Source organism: Rissa tridactyla, chromosome 22 (assembly GCF_028500815.1).
Source record: "Rissa tridactyla isolate bRisTri1 chromosome 22, bRisTri1.patW.cur.20221130, whole genome shotgun sequence".
In the NCBI taxonomy this organism is placed as follows: domain Eukaryota; kingdom Metazoa; phylum Chordata; class Aves; order Charadriiformes; family Laridae; genus Rissa; species Rissa tridactyla.
The window spans coordinates 4,236,450-4,257,260 of NC_071487.1; the positions used below are offsets into that span (position 1 = coordinate 4,236,450).

The 20,811-nt window shown below is 54.7% G+C and overlaps 1 protein-coding gene and 1 long non-coding RNA gene across 6 annotated transcripts; one reads left to right on the forward strand and one right to left on the reverse strand.

The window, feature by feature from the left end:
- Positions 1–810: 810 nt before the first annotated feature.
- Positions 811–20,370, forward strand: ACSBG2 (acyl-CoA synthetase bubblegum family member 2). 4 transcript variants are annotated; one of them, XM_054181774.1, is made up of 15 exons: positions 811–904; positions 4,891–5,020; positions 7,485–7,564; positions 8,156–8,400; positions 10,636–10,724; positions 11,675–11,795; positions 12,986–13,066; positions 13,560–13,709; positions 13,894–14,070; positions 15,245–15,426; positions 15,669–15,902; positions 16,570–16,787; positions 18,275–18,414; positions 19,376–19,622; positions 20,007–20,370. In XM_054181774.1, the coding sequence occupies exons 2-15, from the start codon at positions 4,920–4,922 to the stop codon at positions 20,120–20,122; spliced, it is 2,181 nt and encodes a 726-aa protein (XP_054037749.1). In that variant the 5' UTR covers positions 811–904; positions 4,891–4,919; the 3' UTR covers positions 20,123–20,370. The 4 variants fall into 4 exon arrangements, with proteins under 4 accessions (XP_054037749.1, XP_054037751.1, XP_054037747.1 ...); XM_054181776.1 differs by lacking the exon at positions 811–904 and adding an exon at positions 4,356–4,570; XM_054181772.1 differs by lacking the exon at positions 811–904 and adding an exon at positions 4,382–4,524.
- Positions 18,445–19,470, reverse strand: LOC128900556 (uncharacterized). Of its 2 annotated transcripts, none has more exons than XR_008463315.1 (2): positions 19,355–19,470; positions 18,445–18,629 (listed from the first exon to the last, which is right to left on the reverse strand). It is a non-coding gene; the product is annotated as an uncharacterized LOC128900556 (long non-coding RNA). The 2 variants fall into 2 exon arrangements; XR_008463314.1 differs by having other exon boundaries at positions 18,713–19,460.
- Positions 20,371–20,811: the final 441 nt, after the last annotated feature.

Sequence of the window (20,811 nt, forward strand, 5' to 3'; positions counted from 1 at the left end):
TGTCGGGGACCAAAACGGAGTGCAGGACTCCAGCTGTGGCCTGGCCAGTGCTGAGAAGAGTGGGGATAATGACTTAGAATCATGGAATCACGGAATGTGTTGGGTCGGAAGGGAGCTCTGAAGGCCATCCCGTCCAACCCCCTGCAGCGAGCAGGGACAGCTTGAACTAGATCAGGTCGCTCAGAGCCTCATCCAGCCTGGCCTTGAATGTCTCCAGGGATGGGGCCTCCACCCCCTCTCTGGGCAACCTGGGCCAGTGTCTCACCACCCTCAGGGTAAAGAACTTCTTCCTCATGTCTGATCTAACCCTGCCCTGCTCTAGTTTAAACCATCGCCCCTCGTCCTATCGCTTCTTTATCTCTGCTGGTGATGCCCCTGGAGATGTACCCCAGCTTTCCGCAGAGCTGCTCGGGGGCTGGTGGGACCCGAGCACGGGACTCGGCCCTCGGCCCTGTCGAACCTCATGGAATTGTGCCCTCGCCCGTTACCTGGGTTCTCCCAGGGATGGGGGACTGTGAGGCGACCCCCGCCTCTCCCACCGCCGCGCCGGCTCAGCCCGTGCTCTCCCCAGCCCCGGGGGGCGGCGGGTGGGGCCGGTTCCCGGTTCCCTGTTGCCGGCGCTGGGCACTGCCCGCCGGGACAATGACCGCGGGTAACCCCGCGGCGCGCGGGCGAGGGGGCGGAGCCTCGCCGCCTTCCGACCGCCGCCTGCGCCAATGGCGCGGCCGCGCGGCTCTTTCGAGCGGGAGGGGGCGTGGCGGTGGGTGTGACCAAGGGCTGGCCACGCCCCCCTTTGCCCGCCGCCGCGAACGCTCTAAAGGCGGGCCCCGCGTGGCGGCGCGCGGCAGAGCTGCGCTCGCGCCGCCTGGGGGTTGCCGCGCGCTCCCGCCGGCTTCAGTTGGAGGTAACGGCGCGTGCGCGCGGGGTTCCCGCCTTCCCTCGCGACCGGCCGCGCGCGTGGGGAGGGGGGGTGAGGGCTTCATGGTCCCCTCGCGGCGCGGGAAAATCAGCGCGGGAAAGCCGGGCGGGGGGGCGCGGGGAGGGCACGGCCTGGCCCCGCCCACGCGATGTCTCCGCGGACCCCCGCGTGTCCCGAGGGGGGGCTGCGCGGCCCGGGCCCGGTGGGGGCCTTGGACCCCCCCCTCCGGGGGGTGTGCGGGTTTCACTGCGAAATTAACCTTTCCGGCAACTTCTGAGCCAGCTGCGCTTGACGCGCCTTTCGCCAGTGGGGCGGGACGGCCAAAAACTTGGAGGTTTTGGTTAAATAACTCCCCCCCCCCCGGTGTGTTTGGGGCCTGTGAGGGGCAGCGCTGGGGGGCTGCGAGGGGAAGGCCCGGCCCCGGTCCCGCCGGTGGGGTGCCGCGGGGCGCGCCGGTGGCAGGATGGAGGTGGAGGGGGCAGACCCGCGGGTGGGGGGGTCTTCGGGATGGTGACCCCGGCCTCGGGGGGCTCCCACCCCCTGCGGCCACGGCGCGGCGAAGCCGCCAGCACCTGAAGAAAGAGGAAATTAAACCCGGGTGAGTCACGCTGCCGGGGAATTCACCGAAAATATCCCGGGCTCCTGGAGAAGCAATTTGCTCAAAATTTAGTAATAACGAGTAAATAACGAGTTCGGCGGGGGCCGCTCCGTGGGCAGCTCCGTCAGCCCCGATGGAGCCCAACGTCCCGCCATGGCGGGTGCTGCGGGTCCCCGGTGCGGGGTCGTCCCTCCCGGGGGCCGGCGTCGGTTTTCCGCCTGTTCTCCCCGTTCCTGCCTCAGGAGGCACCGGGCGACATCCCCATCCCGGCCTGCGGGGCTTGGGAAGCTCCTGGCGCTGCCCTTTTAAAAATAGAGTTCGTCCAGAAGAGGAAGAGCGGGTTGCTCGGCGTCTGTTTCCTCGCCCGATAAATCTTTAAGGAAAATAAAAAGGGACAAAAAGGCCAAGTTTCAGTTTTTGGTGGAAAGGGGGAAAGGCAGCGAGATAACGCGGCGACCGCCTGAAGCCGATCCGCACGGCGATAACCGCAGCGGGTCGGACACGGTGCCTTTACCGGTAAAAAGGGGGGGGAAAAAAAAACCCAACCCCAAACCCGTAACAGGAAGGGGAGTGGGCCGAGCTGGAACGTGTCGCGGTGTGCAGCGTGAACCCGTGCGCTAATTTGAATTTGAGCTGGTTTTTGGGGCTCTGTGGGTGCGTTTGGAGTAAAGGTGTGTTCGGAGCCTTCGCTCCCCTTGACCGTCACGAGTTTGCACGTCATCATCGGACCCCGCTTCGGTGTTGTCCGTGGAGCTCCGCGGTGGTTGCCATGAAATCCCTCCCCAACTTCCAGCTCCCTCAGCGCAGGAGACGCTTTGTATTTAAATCACTCAGGTTGTCACACGGGCTTCGTTAACAGGGAGGGTTCCTCCGGCAGGTTCTTCTTTGGGTGCGTGTCCCTCGTCTCCCTGCACGCCCTTGGCGCAGTGCAGGGTGTTACCTCCGCCGGGAACAGCTTGTGGCAGGGGAGGATCGTTCCCGATCCCGCTCGGGACCCGCGGTGAGCTCCCGCCGGCTCTGGTGAGCTCCTGGGGGCTTTCCAGGGGCTCGTGGAGCAGAGCCGTGGGTGCTGAGCCCGGGGGGGCTGGCTGCAGGGCTTAGCAGAGCCACTCAGAGCGTGTGCGTCCTCACATCTTTGCTCCCATCCTAAATTGTTGTTGGGGGTCTTCAGCCTGGAGACGAGAAGGCTCCGGGGAGACCTTCCAGCCCCTGCCAGTCCCTAAAGGGGCTCCAGGAAAGCTGGGGAGGGACTCTGGAGCAGGGAGGGGAGCCATGGGACGAGGGGGAAGGGTTTTAAACTGGAAGAGGGGAGATTGAGATGAGATATTGGGAAGAAATTGTTTGGTGTGAGGGCGGTGAGCCCCTGGCCCAGGTTGCCCAGAGAAGCTGTGGCTGCCCCATCCCTGGAGGGGTTCAAGGCCAGGTTGGACGGGGCTTGGAGCAACCTGGGCTGGTGGGAGGTGTCCCTGCCCAGGGCAGGGGGTGGCACTGGGTGGCCTTTAAGGTCCCTTCCCACCTAAACCGTTCCATGACTATATGACTCCTGAGCACCTGGGAGATTGGCCTTTCTTTGCCCAACGTGTTTCCAACCAACCTCTGCTGCCCGAGAGCTCGCCGGGCTGCAGGCTGCTGGTGTCAGGACACCTCCACCCTTCCCCTTCAAACTTTCCTGCTGCATTAACGAGCAGATGGCAAGAGAAAGGCTGTGATTAGCACGGAGAGAAAAGCTTCCTGCAGGGATGCTGGGGAGCCTCAAACCCTTGTTGTGGGGCGCTGGGAAGGAGTGTGGGGGCAGTATTGCGAAAGGGGTCAAGCCCAATGACAGCTTCTACGGTACGTCCCTCCTCACCCCCTGCCCGGGTCCCTCCGTGAGCAGGAGCCGGAGGTGGCGGCACGTCCACGTCTGGGAACCAGCACGTTCCTCCCGGTGTGGGGCTGAGTCCCTCCGGGCTGGGGAGAGGCCTGAGCCCGGGTGTCACAGGTCTGGGTGGCCGCTCTAGAGATAACAGCCCTTTCCTCACAGCTGCCTTATTAGAAAAAATAAATAAATAGAAAACCCCACTCTTTTAGCCTAGAATGGGGCACTGGGTGATGTCTGGCATTTTTGGTGACGTCCCTTCCTCAGCCACGTGTGAATTTGACTATTTTCCGCGTTGTGAGTTGCAGCCCAGAGCCGAGTGTGGGGTGAGCAGCGACGTGTCCTTGCCTGGTGGTGGAGGGGGGGGGGGACGGGACACGTGCCACCCGGGGCTGGTGGCTGGCCAGCCCGCTGCCCTGCTGGCTGGCCACCGTTCTCCACTGCCGTCAGAGGCTGAAGGCTGCGGCTTGGCTCCGCCGGATTCATTGGATGGAGGGGCTCTTCCCTTTTCCTCCTGTCTGCCGTCATGCCAACAAACGCGTTCTTTGCCGTGCCCGCTTTAAATAGCGTCTGCCTGACGCGGCTACAAAACGGGATGCTAAAAATCCACTTTTTGAAAAGATGAAGGGTGATGCGGTTCGTCCCCGACCAGTTAGAAATCCCCGGAAACAATTAAACAGAAGCGCCAAAGGCTTGTGACAAATGTAAACCTTAAATAAAACCGACGTTGCTTTGGGTGCTGGGAAGCGCTTGGTGCAGGTGACGAAATCCCCTAACGACAAAGTACTGAGAGCGGCGCAGAAGCTGCCAAAAAACCAACAGCTGCCAAAGCATCGTTTTTCTTTTTTTTTTTTTCCCCGGATCGTGTTAAACCTCTGAGGTGGGGGGGACGACGACACCCCAAATCCTGGGCGCGCGGGGCCGGCGTGGGGCTGGGGCTTCCTTAAGCGGCTGCGGCGTGTGGGGTGAGGAGCCGCTTCCAATTGCGAGGCAGGCAGCACATGACATAAGATGCTCCAGATCTGCCTCCTGGGCGCTAGTTTAAAAATAAAGGATATTACACATCCTCTTCCTCCTCCTCCTCCTCCTCCTGCTGCCGGGCGCCGGTGCGGAGCCGCTGCGGGAGCGGCCGGACAAAGGCGATGCGGGGTACGGCCGGACCCGGAGCCCTGCGGTGACGGAGTCGGGGTGGGGGGTGGGGCGGGGGGCGTTTGGGGCAAAGGCAGGGTAAAATTTAAATTTGTGCTCTGTCAAATTGTCAGGGTCCTTTTCAGAGGCGGGGGTGGGTGTATCGCCCAACGCCGAGGTTTGTGTTTTGTTTTGTTGTTTTTTTTTTTTAACGGGGCGATGCGGGGTGCGCCGCGTCCACTGGGAGGATTTACCGTATTTCACGCAAATCCGGCAATCTCGGGGCTGCCTCGGGTCAGGGACCTGCGGAAGCTGATTTTACTCGTGCGTTTGACTGTATTTTGATAGTATTTTTTTTTTTTTTCTTCCCCAAACCTGTTTTGACAGGGACGGTGCTGTGTGAGTCAGAGGCAGGGATGGCACTCGCGGAACCCGTCCCTGCGGTTTATTGTAACTCGGATCCTGCCGGGAACTGCGAGGTGTCGCTGGACGATGTACGGCTCAACTCTTCTGCTAGGTTTGTGCTTTTTAAGTCTTTATTTTCTCTGTGGTGACCTGTGTATATATAGGGTGTAGTTTTTATTCTATCGTGTTTACTTAGATTGATTAATTTTTTTTGTTTTGAAGAAATTGCGATTCTTCAAATTGAACTTTTTAAAAAAAAAAAATAAATAAAAATCCTTCAATTTTTATCATTTCCAAAATGCAAAAGCTGAATGTACAGTCTTGAAAAAAATCTACAAATCCTCCTCTCGGCAGAAGAGGAAGGGAGTTCGATGTGCTGCACCACGCGGAGGACGGCGCTGGAAGCCGGGTGCGTTTAATGTGAACCGAGAGCCCCGGCGTGGCAGGACGTTCTGCGTAGGCAGAAAGTTTGCCCCTTCTAAAGGAACTTTGACTAATTGTTAACCTACTTAATTGGGAGGTCAGTGATTGAATACTTCGAATACCGAGCCAGTCCTGCGTTGATTGCTGTACAGGCAGCAGAGGATGGTTTCTGTGCTGATTTTTTTTATCAAACTCCCGTCTGTAAATCTCAGCAGCCTCTTGCTAAAGAGCAGAACAGCAATTAAGGGTCTGGATCTCCCCGGCGTAATGAGATATAGCTGACAAAAACCCTCTTTGCTTGATTTTTTTCAGGCTGCATGTGACTTACGTGTACTAAAGGGGGAGAAAAAGATGATTTGAGTCACTGGGAGGGAAACAGCTGGGGCTTTTTTTTCTTTTTTTTTTTTTTTTTTTTTTTGCTGGTGTTACTGGGTCATTTGCATGCGTTGATCGTAAAAGCTGGTGGTGAAACGGTGCGGAACTATCGCAACTGTGGATTAATTTGTGCTGAAAAATGCTCTCAATAATGAGGAGGAAACGCGTAGTAGGGAACATCCCGTAATCCCTTTGGGGGAAATAAAGAAAAAAAAAAAAAATTTTTGATTTACTTCCCTCTAGTTTCTGGCTTGTGGACAGGACAAGCAGTGCTGCTTTTGGACAGGACCATCTTAAATCTTACCGTGTGCCCAAAGCAATAAGCGTTGACGATCCCCCTAGAAATTCAGGGAAAACGTAAAACAGAGGGAAACGCTTTACTCGCGCAGAGCCGCGTGCTGGCTCGGCTTCTCTTTGGTCTGGTCGAAGGGGAAGAAGACGTGGGGCGCGGGGGGAACCCTCCTGGATTGGTCCCACCGGGGGAGCTCCTGCCTGCGGGTGGGCTGTGCTGGTGGCAGGCAGGGACATTGGGGCTCTTTTCGCCCCAAAGCTGCCCCCGCATGGGGTTGGGGCCGTTGTGATGTCAGGGATGTGCAGCCCTTCTAGAAGACCTGGGAGCTGGTGGTGGAGAGGGACCAACCACTGCCACGGGGGAAGAGTAAACACCCGCCGCTGGCATGAAGAAACCAACACCTTGGTGATGGCTGGGAGCAAAGAGGCGCAGGAGGGCTCTTCGGCAAGGCAAGGGGGACGTTTTGGCTCTCTGGAATATAGTCTTGGGTCAACTAGAGCTTGGACCTCAGTGCTACGTTGGTGATCCAGGCAGGGCATGGCCCAGGGTAGGGGAACAAGCGTCACCTGCCTGTAGGTTGGAGGGTGGGATGTCCTTTGGGGGCAGAACGTGGGGACGGACGTGAATACCAGATCTCACCGGCTCTGGCTTCCAACCTGTGGTCTGAAGTGGGACGTGCGACTCGATTGTTCCGTATCCTCGTCACGTACGGCTGTGAGAGTCTCCCTTGGAAGGGGACGGAGGAAGCCCCCTGTTCTACAAGCGCGGGCAGGTGGCGTTTCACCAGATCTTGCAAAGCTGAGAGCAAAAAAAATGGGGCAGCTTTCCGCTGGCGCCGCAGGAGAAGCCGCTGGTGAGGAGCGTGGCTGCGGGGGACGGGCCTGTTCCCGTTTCCTCACAGACATCTGGCGGGAGCCCCGTGCACTGGCTTTATTCGGAATGCCAAAAAGCAAGATTTCCTGTTGAATCCGTTTCCTGCTCTGCAGCTGGACCGGCCTCGGCAGGAAACCTCTGGGGGTTTCCCGCGGGGTGACGATGGGGGGGCTGATGTCCGGCTTCGCGGGGGCCTCCCTTCGTTAGACCCCGTCTTGCAGAGAGGGGACGAGCACCCCCCGTGCCCCGTCCCGCCCCTCTCCTCCTCGCAGCTCCACACGCTGTTTCAGGCCCCTGGAGCTGGCCTCTGGGGTTAAATTATCACCGTTTTCAGCATATTTACGCATCCTTCTGCGGCTCGTCCGAAACGAGAGCTACCAGCAGGACAACACGCGTGTTTAAGAGCAGCGCAGGCAAAGCTCGCCCGCTCTCCTAGAGGAACCCGTTTCGTTGACGTAGCCGTGCAGGCTAGTCAAATTAATGAAGTCACCTGCAGAACGTCAGGAACCGCTAATCCTTGGTGACATCCAAGGACTGACAGGATGCAGGGATGGCGCGGGCGCCCCTCAGGCGTTCTTCAGCCCGCGCGCTGAATCCTGGCTTTGCCTTGCAGAGCTGTGGAGGTCCCCGGCCCCGAGCCCGTTGAAGAGAGGAAGACGGAGGGATGTCGGATGGACACGCTTGGCTCCAAAGGTAAGCGGAAAGAGTTTTTAGTTCCTGCGGTGTGCACGGAATTATTATTATTATTAAAATGAGAGGGGAATTTATCAAACCGTAACAATGGAAGAAGAAACTGGAATTGCAGGACGGTCTCTCCAGAAGCATCTTGAACTTGGACTTTGAAGCACAGCTGTGCTTCGAGGAGCAAAATGGGCGGTGTCACTGCCTAGTGCTCATCTGCCAGGTAATTACGGACTGCTTCCAGTCCTCCTTAAAAGAAAAAAAAAAACAAACCAGCAGGGTGGATACGACTGTTGCTTGTTGCAGGAAGCTGCCGCTTTACCAGTAGAAGAGCTTTAGGGCAGCAAAGCAGGTTAGAGAGGGATGTAAATGGGAAACGTTTTTTAACAAAATTTCGAAAGTGCTTTAGAAGCTTCATCTTTTTAGCTTTGTTTTAAATACTGGGAGTTTTATGCTTGGCAAGTTTGCCGTACAAGGTGAGAAAAGAGGGGGCAGGAGGGGGCATAACAGCACTTGCTTGCGTTACCTTTGCTCGTGGTTGTATTTCTGTTACGGCTGCAAGCCACTTCTAAATACAAGATGCCGAACGCTTGTCTTTCCAAGCGGCCTCTTCGCCTGCTGCCTCCGGCGTGTGGACAACGCGACGAGACGGGGAGGTCAGGCTGCGGCTGGATGAGCGGGGCGTAGGCAGCGAGGCGCCAAAGACAGTTCACGAGCTGTTCCGGGAAGCCGTTAGCCGATACGGCGATTATTACGCCCTCGCGTCCAAAAAGGGCGGCCAGTGGACAAAGCTAACGTACAAGATGTACTATGAGGAGTGCTGGAAAGCAGCAAAAAGCTTTCTGAAGGTAAGCTTTTGGTGAGTTCTCCCCGTTCGCGTTCAGTCGGTTTAATCGCTGAGTCAACTGTGTCTAAAACCTGCAAATTCTGAGCGCGGGTGAGCCTTGGAGTGGCGGGGAAATACCCGGCCGTGCCACGCGCAGCTTGGCAACGAGCGCAGCGCTTCTGTTTGCGTTTCTCACAAGTCGCTTCCACGTGCCGCTGGGGGAAAAAAAATAAAAATGCGTAAGGAAACGCATTTTTCTGAAAGCGAAGTGTTTGAGGTACGTGGCAGAGCTGGACCACGCGAGCCATGTAAATAGTAATCTTTCCAAGCAAAAACTTGAAGGGATGCTTAGGAAGCAGATGTAAATGTCCAAACTGGCTGAGCCTTTTGCCGGGGCTGTTGGGAGTTAAGACGCTCGGAGAGAGAAACCAGCACTTCACGTCCCTGCCGTTACCGTTCTGAAGGCTCATTTCTGGACGTTACGGCCCCTCTCTCCCTGCTCCCGCGGTGGGATCTGCCCGTGCACAAACTCCTGCTCCCGGGACAAAGCCAGAAAACGGCTGAAGAGGGATTTAACGCCTGCGACTTCGACAGCTGGAACGTCATAGTGAAGGGTCTCTGACTGTCGCTGGAGCATGTTGCTCTGGTCGTTGATACCTGACACACCTGAGCTGGACTAAATGACTAAACATCTCGGCAGGTGTCGTCCAACTTAACCCCCTGCCTTCTCATTCCCAGCCCAAAGGGAATAACCACCCGCATTGTACAACCACGGTGTTACGATACCGTGACTGGCAGTGAGCTCCTCGTATCGTACCCAGCGCAGACCCCGGCAAAATCCTTGTTTTTCCTGCCAGCTGATAAAGCGGGGCAGTGCCCGATCTGAAACCCCGCTGGTTCCCTATCAGGTCTTTGGGAAATTCTTCTGGGTGAATTACCGTGTGCTCTGCCCTGTGAGGGGAGAGCGGCAGATGTCATCTACCTTGACTTCAGCAAGGCTTTTGACACTGTCTCCTCCACCGTCTCCTAAGGATGCCCACTTACCATCCTCCTTAGGAAACTGAGGAAGTGTGGGCTAGACGAGGGGACAGCGAGGTGGCTCGAGAGCTGGCTGTGTGACAGGACTCAGAGGGTTGTGATTAATGGAGCAGGGTCGAGTTGGAGGCCTGTAACCTGTGGTGTCCCCCAGGGGTCAATCCTTGGACCAGTGTTGTTTAACGTATTCATCAATGACCTGGACGCGGGGACAGAGTGTCTGCTCAGCGAGTTCGCTGATGATACCAAGCTGGGAGGGGTGGCTGACACCCCAGAGGGCCGTGCTGCCATCCAGTGTGACCTGGACAGGCCGGAGAGCTGGGCAGAGAAGAACCTAATGAGGTTCAACAAAAGCAAGTGTAGGGTCCTGCACCTGGGGAGGAAGAATGTCAGGCACCAGTATAGGTTAGGGGCGGACATGCTGGGAAGCAGCTCTGAAGAAAAGGATCTGGGGGTCTCGGTAGACAGTAAATTATCCATGAGCCAGCAACGTGCCCTTGTCGCCAAGAAGGCCAATGGAATTGTGGGCTGCACAGGGAAGAGTGTGGCCAGCGGGTCAAGGGAGGTCATTCTTCCCCTCTGCTCTGCCCTGGTGAGGCCACAGCTGGAATACTGTGTCCAGTTCTGGGCTCCCCAGTTCAGGAGAGACAGGGAACTGCTGGAGAGAGTCCAGCGTGGGGCAACAAAGGTGACTGAGGGGTTGGAGCATCTCCCTGATGAGGAAAGGCTGAGAGAGCTGGGACTCTTTAGCCTGGAGGAGAGAAGGCTGAGGGGAGACCTTATGAATGTTGACAAGTATCTAAAGGGTGGGTTTAAGGAGGATGGAGCCAGACTCTTTTCAGTGGTTCCCAGCAGCAGGACGAGGGGTAACGGGCACAGGCTGGAACATAGGAAGTTCCGACCAAATATGAGAAAAACTTTACGGCGAGGGTGACAGAGCCCTGGAACAGGCTGCCCGGGGAGGGTGTGGGGTCCCCTTCTCGGAGGCAGCCCTGAGTGATGTGCTCTGGGCAATGCTGCTTTAGCAGGGGAGTGGGACATCTCTAGAGGTCCCTTCCAACTCTGAAAAATTCCGTGATTCCGTGAACTCTTCCCTCGACATTGCACTCACCGCAGAGATCTGTAAATTAACTCGAAGCGTTCTTCAAAGAAAAAAAAAAACAAAAAACCAACAAACCAAAACCCAAACCAAGATCTCTGTAATCTCCTCTCTTGTTTACAGCTGGGGCTGGAGCGTTTCCATGGAGTGTGCATCTTGGGGTTTAACTCTGCGGAGTGGTTTATTGCGGACATCGGAGCTATCCTCGCAGGGTAGGAACGGGGGGGCGTCCCTTGATGTGTATTTTGCTTTAGCATTCAGATAGGAATTTCAGTATTTCCGATAGGAGTGTCAGTATTCATGTGAGAAGCGGTTTTTGATAAAAAAAACCCAACCAACCAAACAAAAAAAAACCCAACAAACCACCAAAACCCAACAAAATAAAGCACAAAAACCCAAAACAAACCCAACTGCTTATATTTGAATTTAATTGAGATAGCTAGAACCTAAACTCTCTCTTCATTATGAAGAGGTAGGACTAGAGGGAATGGATTAAAACTAGAGATGGGTCGGTTCAGACTGGACGTTAGGGAGAAGTTCCTCACCATGAGGGTGGTGAGACACTGGAACAGGTTGCCCAGAGAGGTGGTGGAAGCCCCATCCCTGGAAGTTTTTAAGGCCAGGCTGGACGGGGCTCTGAGCAACCTGATCTAGTGGGAGGTGTCCCTGCCCATGGCAGGGGGGTTGGAACTAGATGATCTTTAAGGTCCCTTCCAACCCAAACAACTCTATGATTCAATGAATTAATGAGACAAAAAATATTATTTTTATGGGTTTTTTTTTTAGCCATCAGTGCTTCTCTCAAAATAAGATGAACAGTAGGCTCATCCCAGAGCGTGCTGACTGGCACCGTGATTAAAAATACGATGGGAAATGCCAGAGGATCACAGCTCTGGATTTCGATAACCTTCTTCCACCTGAGGCATTTTGGCCCCTTGCACCATTCTGACATTTCCCGTGTCCCAGAACAGCAGAGCCTTTGCTCTTGGAATTAAGCCCTTCACTTTTTGTTGTTGTTTTATGGGATATTCTTCCTAAAGTTAAAAATTTGAAATGGTCTGACTTCTGCCAGCAGCTCTGCTTTTCCTCTAACTCTGTGTTTTTCCTTTTCTGTTTTGGTTTGGGTTGTTTGGGTTTTTTTTTTTTCCCTTTTCCTTTGTAGCGGATTTGCTGTTGGTATCTACACTACAAACTCTCCTGAGGCCTGTCATTACGTAGCAGAGAACTGTGGCGCTAACATTGTGGTTGTGGAAAACCATAAACAGCTGCAGAAAATCTTAGAGGTAAATATCCCTCTTTTTTTTTTTTTTTTATAAATGGCGGGGGCTACGGCATCCCATTGACAGACGCGGGGGGGCAATGCTGGGTCTGAAAGCAGAGGTGAACTGCTGGAGCCTGCTCCGATGGGACGAGGGGGAACAGTTTTACACTGAAAGATGAGATGTGAGGCAGAAATTGTTTGCTGTGAGGGTGGTGAGCCCCTGGCGCAGGTTGCCCAGAGAAGCTGTGGCTGCCCCATCCCTGGAGGGGTTCAAGGCCAGGTTGGACGGGGCTTGGAGCAACCTGGGCTGGTGGGAGGTGTCCCTGCCCAGGGCAGGGGGTGGCACTGGGTGGGCTTTAAGGTCCCTCCCCACCCAAACCAGCCTGTGATTGTACAAAAACTCCAGTTCACCACCCAGGAGAAAGGAACCCAGAGCCTACAGAGATGCCAACCACAGGGCACCTCCGCCATGAGGAAGGGCTGGGAATTGGGGTTGGAGAAGGCTCCAGGAGGGCCTCACTGTGACATCTCAATACCTTAAGAGATCCTCTAAGAAAGATGGGGACAGACTTTAGCAGAACCTGTTGTGATAGGACAAGGGGTAATGGTTTTTAATGAAAAGAGGGGAGATGGAGATTGGATATTAGGAAGAAATTGTTTGGTGTGAGGGGGGTGAGGCCCTGGCCCAGGTTGCCCAGAGAAGCTGTGGCTGCCCCATCCCTGGAGGGGTTCAAGGCCAGGTTGGACGGGGCTTGGAGCAACCTGGGCTGGTGGGAGGTGTCCCTGCCCAGGGCAGGGGGACTGGAACTAGATGATCTTTAAGGTCCCTTCCCACCCAAACCGTTCCATGATTCTGTGATCCCTGGTGTGTTCCCTGTTCAAGGCAGATGAGTGGTTGCTTGCGCTCAATCTCGCGAGAGGTTACATGGAGGTTAAACGCTGGTTCCACACCTTAGCGAAGCCTCGAGCTGAAAAGATGAGAAGCCAAAACCAACAACTGATCATTCCCCAGGTCGTCAGGCAGCATCCCCGTGCAAATGATTGCTTTCTTTAGTGAGAAAGTTCTCTCTCTCTGTCGTCTTTCGGTATCACAGATGGGATTCTCTTCACTTGCCTTGCGATGGCAAGCAGCAGTCGCACGTTAAGTGGGGGGTTAAGCTGAAGAGACAAGCAGGATTTGCTCCTTCTCACAAATCTCCCTTCTTAACACAGATTCAGCATAAATTACCTCATCTGAAAGCTATTATCCAGTATGGGGAAGAGCTAAAAGAGAAGAGGCCAAATCTGTACTCGGTAAGTGCTGGGCGTCTGAACGGCTTGTGAACACGGGCGGTGTCCAGCTGATGGACCGTCACCATCCCCGGGACTGTCACCCCCTGAGCTTGTGTTGGTTTTGGTGGGGATTTCTTGCCTCACTGAAGCAGTAGGTGTCCACTGTTGCTCAAACCTGGATAACCCGTGCTGTAAGGGAGGGTGTCTGTTACCCCGCTGCCCTCCGCGAGGCAGCCTGGGCTCCCACAGTTACTCCAGTTACGCCCAGTGAGGACTGGGGTTGCTGCAGAGCTAATAAGCTCCCTCAGGACGGGCCCCTCTCCTCTTCTGCTTCTGGCCATGCCTCTTGTGGCAGCCAGAAGACACTGTGGGGCTGACAGTGCCCATTTACAACCTCCGCCAGAGGTTTGGATGTGGGAAGCGGTTTCCTTCTCTTCACGTGTAGCAAAGGGTTTAGTTCCTCATGGGAAGGAGAACCTGCAAAGCGATGGAGCTTCTTCTCTTCTGTGCACAGTGGAGTGAGTTCAGGGACCTTGGCAAAGATGTTCCAGACGCTCAGCTCCGTGAAATCATTGACTCGCAGAAGCCTAACCAGTGCTGTACGCTCATATATACCTCGGGGACGACGGGGCAGCCAAAGGGAGTGATGCTCAGCCACGACAACGTAAGGACCTTTTTGTAGAAACGCCCTTTCCGTGACCTTAGGTGGGTGCTGGGGGAAGGCAGGAGCCGAAAAACAGGCCTGGTGTTCAGATCACAGGAAACGGTGGGCTTGTTTTGAGCTGCGTGTTGTGCTGCGCCCGCTCGGCGGAGCCGTCACCTAATGGCGACATGGGTTCTTGTTCCAGCTGACGTGGACGGCGGTGGCGGCAGGGCGGTTCATCATGCTGACGGATGCTAAAGAAAAGCAGGAGCTGGTGGTCAGCTACCTGCCCCTCAGCCACATCGCTGCGCAGATGTCGGATATTTGGTCGGCAATGGCATTCGGCGCACAAGTTTTCTTTGCTCAGCCGGACGCATTAAAGGTAAAACCAGAAGAGACTTCAAAATTCTGCACCCATCCACCGGCTCGTAGCTGGGTGGGTGCTTTAAAACAAACGTGGGTGATTATCTCATGGTTCCAAAAGCTGGGTTAACTCGGTTTATTTGCATCGTGACCGACTCCTGCTGTTTAAGGGTCTCTGTTTAAGCCACTCTGACCTTTTGCCTTTTGACTCCACGTTGCGATCTCGGACGAGCTGACCAAGCACTTCACAACCGGAGCTTCTCCGTGTCTCACCGGCCACCACTTCTCTGCCCCGGCAGCTCGGTTGAGCAACGGCTTTGTATTTACTCTGTCCACATTGCAAAATGCCACCGCCGCTAAATCTGTGTCCTGAGAATGGTTCTTCTCTGGGTGCTGTGTCAGTGTTGGCACTGGAAAGATCAACCCTTGGTGTCTCCTGGGGTTCCTTTCTTGTGGTGACACTGCGCTTGAAAATCACAGAATGTGTTGGGTCGGAAGGGACCTCTAAAGGCCATCCCGTCCAACCCCTGCAGTGAGCAGGGACATCCACAACTACATCAGGTTGCTCAGAGCCTCATCCAGCCTGGCCTTGAATGTCTCCAGGGATGGGGCCTCCACCCCCTCTCTGGGCAACCTGGGCCAGTGTCTCACCACCCTCCATGTAAAGAACTTCTTCCTAATGTCTGATCTAACCCTGCCCTGCTCTAGTTTAAACCATTGCCCCTTGTCCTATGGCTCCATGCCCTTGCAAACAGCCCCTCCCCAGCTTTCCTGGAGCCCCTTTAGGGACTGGCAGGGGCTGGAAGGTCTCCCCGGAGCCTTCTCTTCTCCAGGCTGAACCCCCCCAGCTCTCTCAGCCTGTCCCCACAGCAGAGGGGCTCCAGCCCTCCCAGCATCTCTGGGGCCTCCTCTGGCCCTGCTCCAACAGCTCCATGTCCTTGTGCTGAGGGCTCCAGGGCTGGACGCAGTGCTCCAGGTGGGGTCTCACGAGAGATCGACCCTTGGTGGTTTCTTAAAACTGCTGAGGCATTTGCATGCTCCTGGGGTTCCTTTCTCCTGGTGTCACTGCACTTGAAAATGAGTAATTCCTCAAAATTGGTGGCCCAGTCCTCGGCCTCGGCTAGTGACCAGCGCTGACCTGAAGTCTGTAGCGAAGCACTTCTGAAAGCTGTAATAAATTCTGCTTCGCTCAGGGCACCTTGGTGGACACCCTGCGGGACGTGAGGCCAACTGCTTTTCTGGGAGTTCCTCGCGTCTGGGAAAAAATGGAAGAAAAAATGAAATCCATCGGCGCAAAATCATCAACGCTCAGAAGAAAAGTGGCGTCGTGGGCCAAGGGAGTCGGGCTGCAGACAAACCTGAAGCGGATGAACGGGTAATTATGAACTACGCTTGAGGGGTATGATGAACATTAGGAGGATTTTCCTATCAGATCAGGAATTCTATCCTGTGTAACGGGCCAGACTTATGGATGGTAAAAGCCAAATGTTGCGGTCGGACCAGAGGTTGAGCAGCAAGAGCTAGAGGGGGATAGTAATTTATTTTTTTACTGAATAAAGTAAAATAGGAGGAAGACGAAAGGCCTGAGATCTTGTAACCGTTGTTTTTCTCCTGCAGGTACTCTGAAGTGCCGGTGAATTTCCGCTTAGCCAGGCACTTGGTGTACAGGAAGGTGCGAAAGGCCATTGGGCTGGACCGATGCACCAAGTGCTACACGGGGGCCGCCCCCATCTCCAGGGAGACGCTGGAATTTTTTTTAAGCCTGAACATTCCCGTGTTGGAGCTGTACGGCATGAGCGAGAGCTCGGGGCCTCACACGATCTCTCTACCTCACGCATTCAAGCTGGGCAGGTAAATGGTTTCCCGTGAGTGGAGCGCTGCTGCCCGGGAGGAAGAGTTGCTTTAAGGTTTCTCCTCATCCGGCGCGTCCATCCCGCCTGCTGCAGCTCATCCCGAGCCTTGCTGCCGGTTAAAAATCACTAGGGAGGCAGTTCCTTTGGCCACAGGTGAAGAGATCCGCTCAGGGCAACAGCCATGTTCCTTAAATTTAACTTGGTCTGGATTCTCCAGAAAGTGAGGAGGAAGCAAGGGGTCGATGGGAAGGAGGAAGAATCGGTAACTCCAGCCTACAGTTCCCTCTGATGTCCAATTAAGAAAGGCAGCAGGACTCTGCTGTTGCTTTGAATGGCTCGTTCGGGCTGCAGAGTAAATACCAGCAGCAGCAGCTTGTGCCAAGGACACAGATCTGCTAATTGAAAGCTCAGGTGTTTGAGAACAATGGGTGGAAAACACCAGGTGTGTCAGCACCCATCTCTGCAATAACAACTCTTTCTGCAGTTCCTCTTACATAAACAGATGCCTCTCGCAAGTCCCCTGCTGAAGCAGTTGTAATAAAAAGCTGCCACGGCTTTGTTTAGATGCTTGAGAGGGGACTGCTGTAACCTCACTGCTCAGCTACTGGGTGTTAATATTATTTTTTTTAAAAATGCCGTGGGTTTGTGCCTGTGTTCTCTTTGAGCTGTGGGAAGGAAGTCACAGGCTGCCGGACGCTGATTCATAAGCCCGACGGAGATGGCAATGGGGAGATCTGCTTCTCGGGGAGGCACATCTTCATGGGCTATTTGAACATGGAAGAAAAAACCAGAGAGGCGATTGATGAAGATGGCTGGCTGCATTCCGGTGACCTGGGCAAGCATGATAAGGATGGATTCCTCTACATCACGGGCAGAATTAAAGGTAATGCATCCCCTGACTCTGTTGTCTTGAAGAGTGTGGCAGGTAGATGGAGGGAGGTCATCCTCCCCCTCTGCTCTGCCCTGGGGAGGCCACAGCTGGAGCGCTGGGTCCAGTTCTGGGCTCCCTGGGTCAAGAAGGGCAGGGAACTGCTGGAGAGGGGACAGCGGAGGCTACGGAGGTGCCCAGGGGCCTGGAGCACCTCTGTGCTGAGGAAAGGCTGAGGGATTTGGGGCTGTTCAGCTGGAGAAGAGCAGACTGAGAGGGGATCTCATCAATGCTCAGCAATATCCAAAGGGGGGTGTCAGGAGGATGGGGCCAGGCTCTTCTCAGTGGTGCCCGGGGACAGGACAAGGGGTAACGGGCACAAACTTGACCATAGGAAGTTCCATCTCAAGACGAGGAGGAACTTCTTTGCTGTGAGGGTGGCAGAGCCCTGGCACAGGCTGCCCAGAGAGGTGGGGGAGTCTCCGTCTCTGGAGACATCCCAACCCCGCCTGGACGCGTTCCTGTGCCCCCTGCTGTGGGTGACCCTGCTGTGGCCGGGGGTTGGAGGAGATGATCTCCAGAGGGCCCTTCCAACCCCGACGTTCTGTGATTGTGTGAGGTTACACAGTGCTGTCATACGACGAGTTCAGACCCCGCTCGTTATCTGGCTGTGGATTGCACAGGAGAATATTCCAATACTTCTTCTGAAGTCTTTAACGGGAATATGGCTGCAGCATGTCCTGTCACTGAGCGTGTGACACGGTGTGTGACAGCAGGAGAGATGACCTCTGAAACTATTGTGTGTGTTTGCAGAGCAAGGAGGAAATCCTCCGATTTCAGCAGCAGCAGTTAATGCTTTGTTGACTTGTTTTTTCGGTGCCGGACCCGTCGGGTCCCTCCCGTTTGGGCTGGCTTTGCTAGCTGAGCTTCCAAGAGAAAACAGCAGCGTAACGCTGTTGCGAAAATGGCTTTGCAGCAAGGCAGGCCTTGGGACACCGCTTCGACCCATCCCAAACAAATCCACTCTCACGCGAGATTTCAATCATCAAAAAGAGATGAACGGTCACGCAAAGGGTCTGCTTTAAGAAATCTATAAAAGAAAGACAGCCCCGAAGGGCAGGCTCTCCACTGCCCTCTGTCTCTTCAAAAATGCCGCTTTGCCTCAGCAAACTTTTTTTACTTCACTTTCTGAACAATTCGGGTACCACCTTAAGCTTTGGAGTCCGAGGTGACGGGGGCAGGGTACTGAGGTGCTCGTACGCCTCAGCCCCTGTTCCCAAAACGCAAAACTCCCTGCAGCACTAAAGCAGTTCTTACAATGCTGGTTGTGTGCGCGCCATCGGTCTCACCCCTCCCAGCCCCACCCGAGTCCTCCTGGCTCGCTGCCTTCTCCAGACACTGCGACACAGACCTCAAGCAGCTATAAAGTTATTTCAGTTTGTGCAGGACGGGGCGGGGGGAAAAAAGCTCTAAGCATTAATCAAGATTTGACTCTCTTCCAGAGCTCATCATCACTGCGGGAGGTGAGAACGTTCCTCCCGTTCCAATCGAGGACGCTGTAAAAGATGCTGTTCCCATCATCAGCAACGCGATGTTGGTGGGAGACAAAGCGAAATTCCTTGCTATGCTTCTAACGCTAAAGGTAATGGAAAACGGGATGGGAATCCACCTGTGTTGAGAAACGTTTAATTCCAGTGAGGAAGATAAGCTACACATTTTTAGGGTGGCTTCTAGAGACGGGAGGCACGGTGGAGTATGACTTGTTGTAGCTGAGTTGCAAACGGTAGCTGTAGCTACAGGAAGATGAGCGTTGCCACTTGGTCAGATGAACAGGTTCCTCTGTTCGCCGGGGCAACCCTGCAGCACACCGGGCAGAAAGAAAGAGAAATAAAAGACCTCAAAGTGAGACTGAAAAACAGAAACCCTTCTGCTTTTCTTACCCATTTTTAATATCTCCCGGAGAGGCCTGGACACTAAGGAGCTGTCGGTGATTTCTTTTTAAGACACCGGCTTTAAACTCCACAGTGACGCATCTGTGGTGGCCTGCGCCGTGTTCTCCCTGGAGACCCCGCAGGCTGGTGGTTTTTCAGACAGTGATAATTGCTCGTTAGCGAGACTGACTGCCAACCTCCTGGCCCTTGTGCAAGAGAGGCCCAGCCAGGCCCTGGAGGTGGTGCTGCTGCTCATCTTGGTCAGGTGCTGCGTGGGGTGACTTCCAACAGACTGTTAACGCTGCTGTGGGATGCGGGGGGTAAAGCTGAGGTCCGGAAAAAAGGTCCAGGAAAAAAAAAGTGATCAACTTGGGATAGTTCAGGAGGAATTTGGAAGCCGAGCTCTGTACCCAGCTCGCTCTTTGGTATCGACACGGCTCTTGAGTATGTGGAGAGCTGGAGGGGTTTCGTCTGCGTTTTGCCTCAATGAGTTTTCATTTGAAGCAGCGGTTTGCATCAAGCGTATGCAAATTGCAGTGGTTGATTAATTGGACAATTGGCACTGGGGTGGGGAAGGAGATAGGGTGGCTTCCCATGGCTGTAAGGCTCGTTAGCGTGAAGGCAATCAAGTGTTTAGCACTGCGAAGTTACCTGTTGTGACTTGCCCTGCAGTGCAATGTCGATGTCGAAACGGGGGAGCCAGGAGACGATCTCACTCCAGAGGCTGTGGAGTACTGCCAGAAACTGGGCAGCAAGGCCACCAAAGTCTCCGAAATCATCAGCAGCAAAGACAAGGCGGTCTACGCGGCCATCCAGAAGGGGATTTCGGCAGTCAACGAGGGAGCCGTCTCGAATGCTCAGAAAGTCCAGAAGTGGGTCCTTCTGGAGAAGGACTTCTCCCTCTTTGGGGGCGAGCTTGGTGAGTGGGGCGTTTGGGGTCACCTTCCTCGGCTCTTGGATGGACAACGCAACCCGGACCCCCAGTACACAGAGCCACCCACGGCCCTCCCTCACCGTGGCTCTTCCATGTCACAGCTCTGGGGAGGGCGGAATGAATTCCCACTTCTGCCCGGCAGAGCTGAGCTGAGCAGCGCTTACCCGTGGTTCTGCGGTGGCTGTTGCAGGGTGGCTCTTTCTGCGCACAGGGGAAGGAACAGAGACGTTATTAATCACAAAGAGCAATTTCGAAGAAGAACGTTCATGCGTTCTGAACCTTCCTCCAGGCTTGCTTCGCTCTAATACGGATTTGTGTCTCCAAACGGTACCGTCACCATTTAAAACCTGTGCTGTGTTTTCTCCGCAGGCCCGACGATGAAGCTGAAGCGCCCGGTGGTGGCGCAGAAGTACAAAGACCAAATCGCTCAGTTCTACGCGGATGTGGACACAGCGACCGCGACAGCCAACGCTCTCCGGCAGTAGCGCGGAGCTTTGTGCTGCGGACTGAAGCGAAGCCTGGGGGGGCTCCCTGGGCCTGTTGAAATAAAGGGGGCTCAGTAACCGCGCAGCCCCTCTGCATCCCGTCACTGTCCATCTTTTGGCCCTCGTACTGCAGCGTCTCAAGCGTGTTCGTGCTCAGTGTCTCCCTGTGTCTGTGCTGAGATAGCCCTGAACATCTCCGCTTTGTATTTTTTTTTTTTGTCTTTCCATTTTTTATAAGGGCAATACAATGTTTACCGTAAATCCATATTACACGTTATGTTTTAACCAAAGTTTTCTTTTCCTGAGCTTGAATGTAAAACAATCAGGACCTGCAATCTTCCCGCGGAGGGAGAAAGGCAGATGTCTTTTTATAGCGGTGTCTGTTTAACTGCATGCTGATGACATCTGCATTATTTTAAGTCTCTTTCCCCACACCCTGGCTCCTGTCGAAGATGATGAATGCTGCCTGACTGCACACGCTGGCTCGGCGTGTGTGCGGCACCTCACCTTTGCTGGGTTTGTCTGTGCAATATTTTGGGTCCGTTTTATCTTTTTGAGTTGTAACGAAGCCATAAATTGTATTGTTGAAGTGGTGTACGTGGCCTGTGTTGTGAGAAGTGTTTTACACCCAGGGATAGTGGTAAGTGCGTGTGAAAGCTGTCTGTAGTCTTGAAATCATAGGAGTAGGG

Coding starts and splice junctions, on each gene's coding strand:
- ACSBG2 (XM_054181776.1), top strand. CDS start 4,387: ATGCTCCAGATCTGCCTCCTGGGCGCTAGTTTAAAAATAAAGGATATT. Junction 16,788..18,274: donor CATCACGGGCAGAATTAAAG/GTAATGCATCCC, acceptor ACTCTCTTCCAG/AGCTCATCATCACTGCGGGA. Junction 19,623..20,006: donor CCTCTTTGGGGGCGAGCTTG/GTGAGTGGGGCG, acceptor TTTTCTCCGCAG/GCCCGACGATGAAGCTGAAG.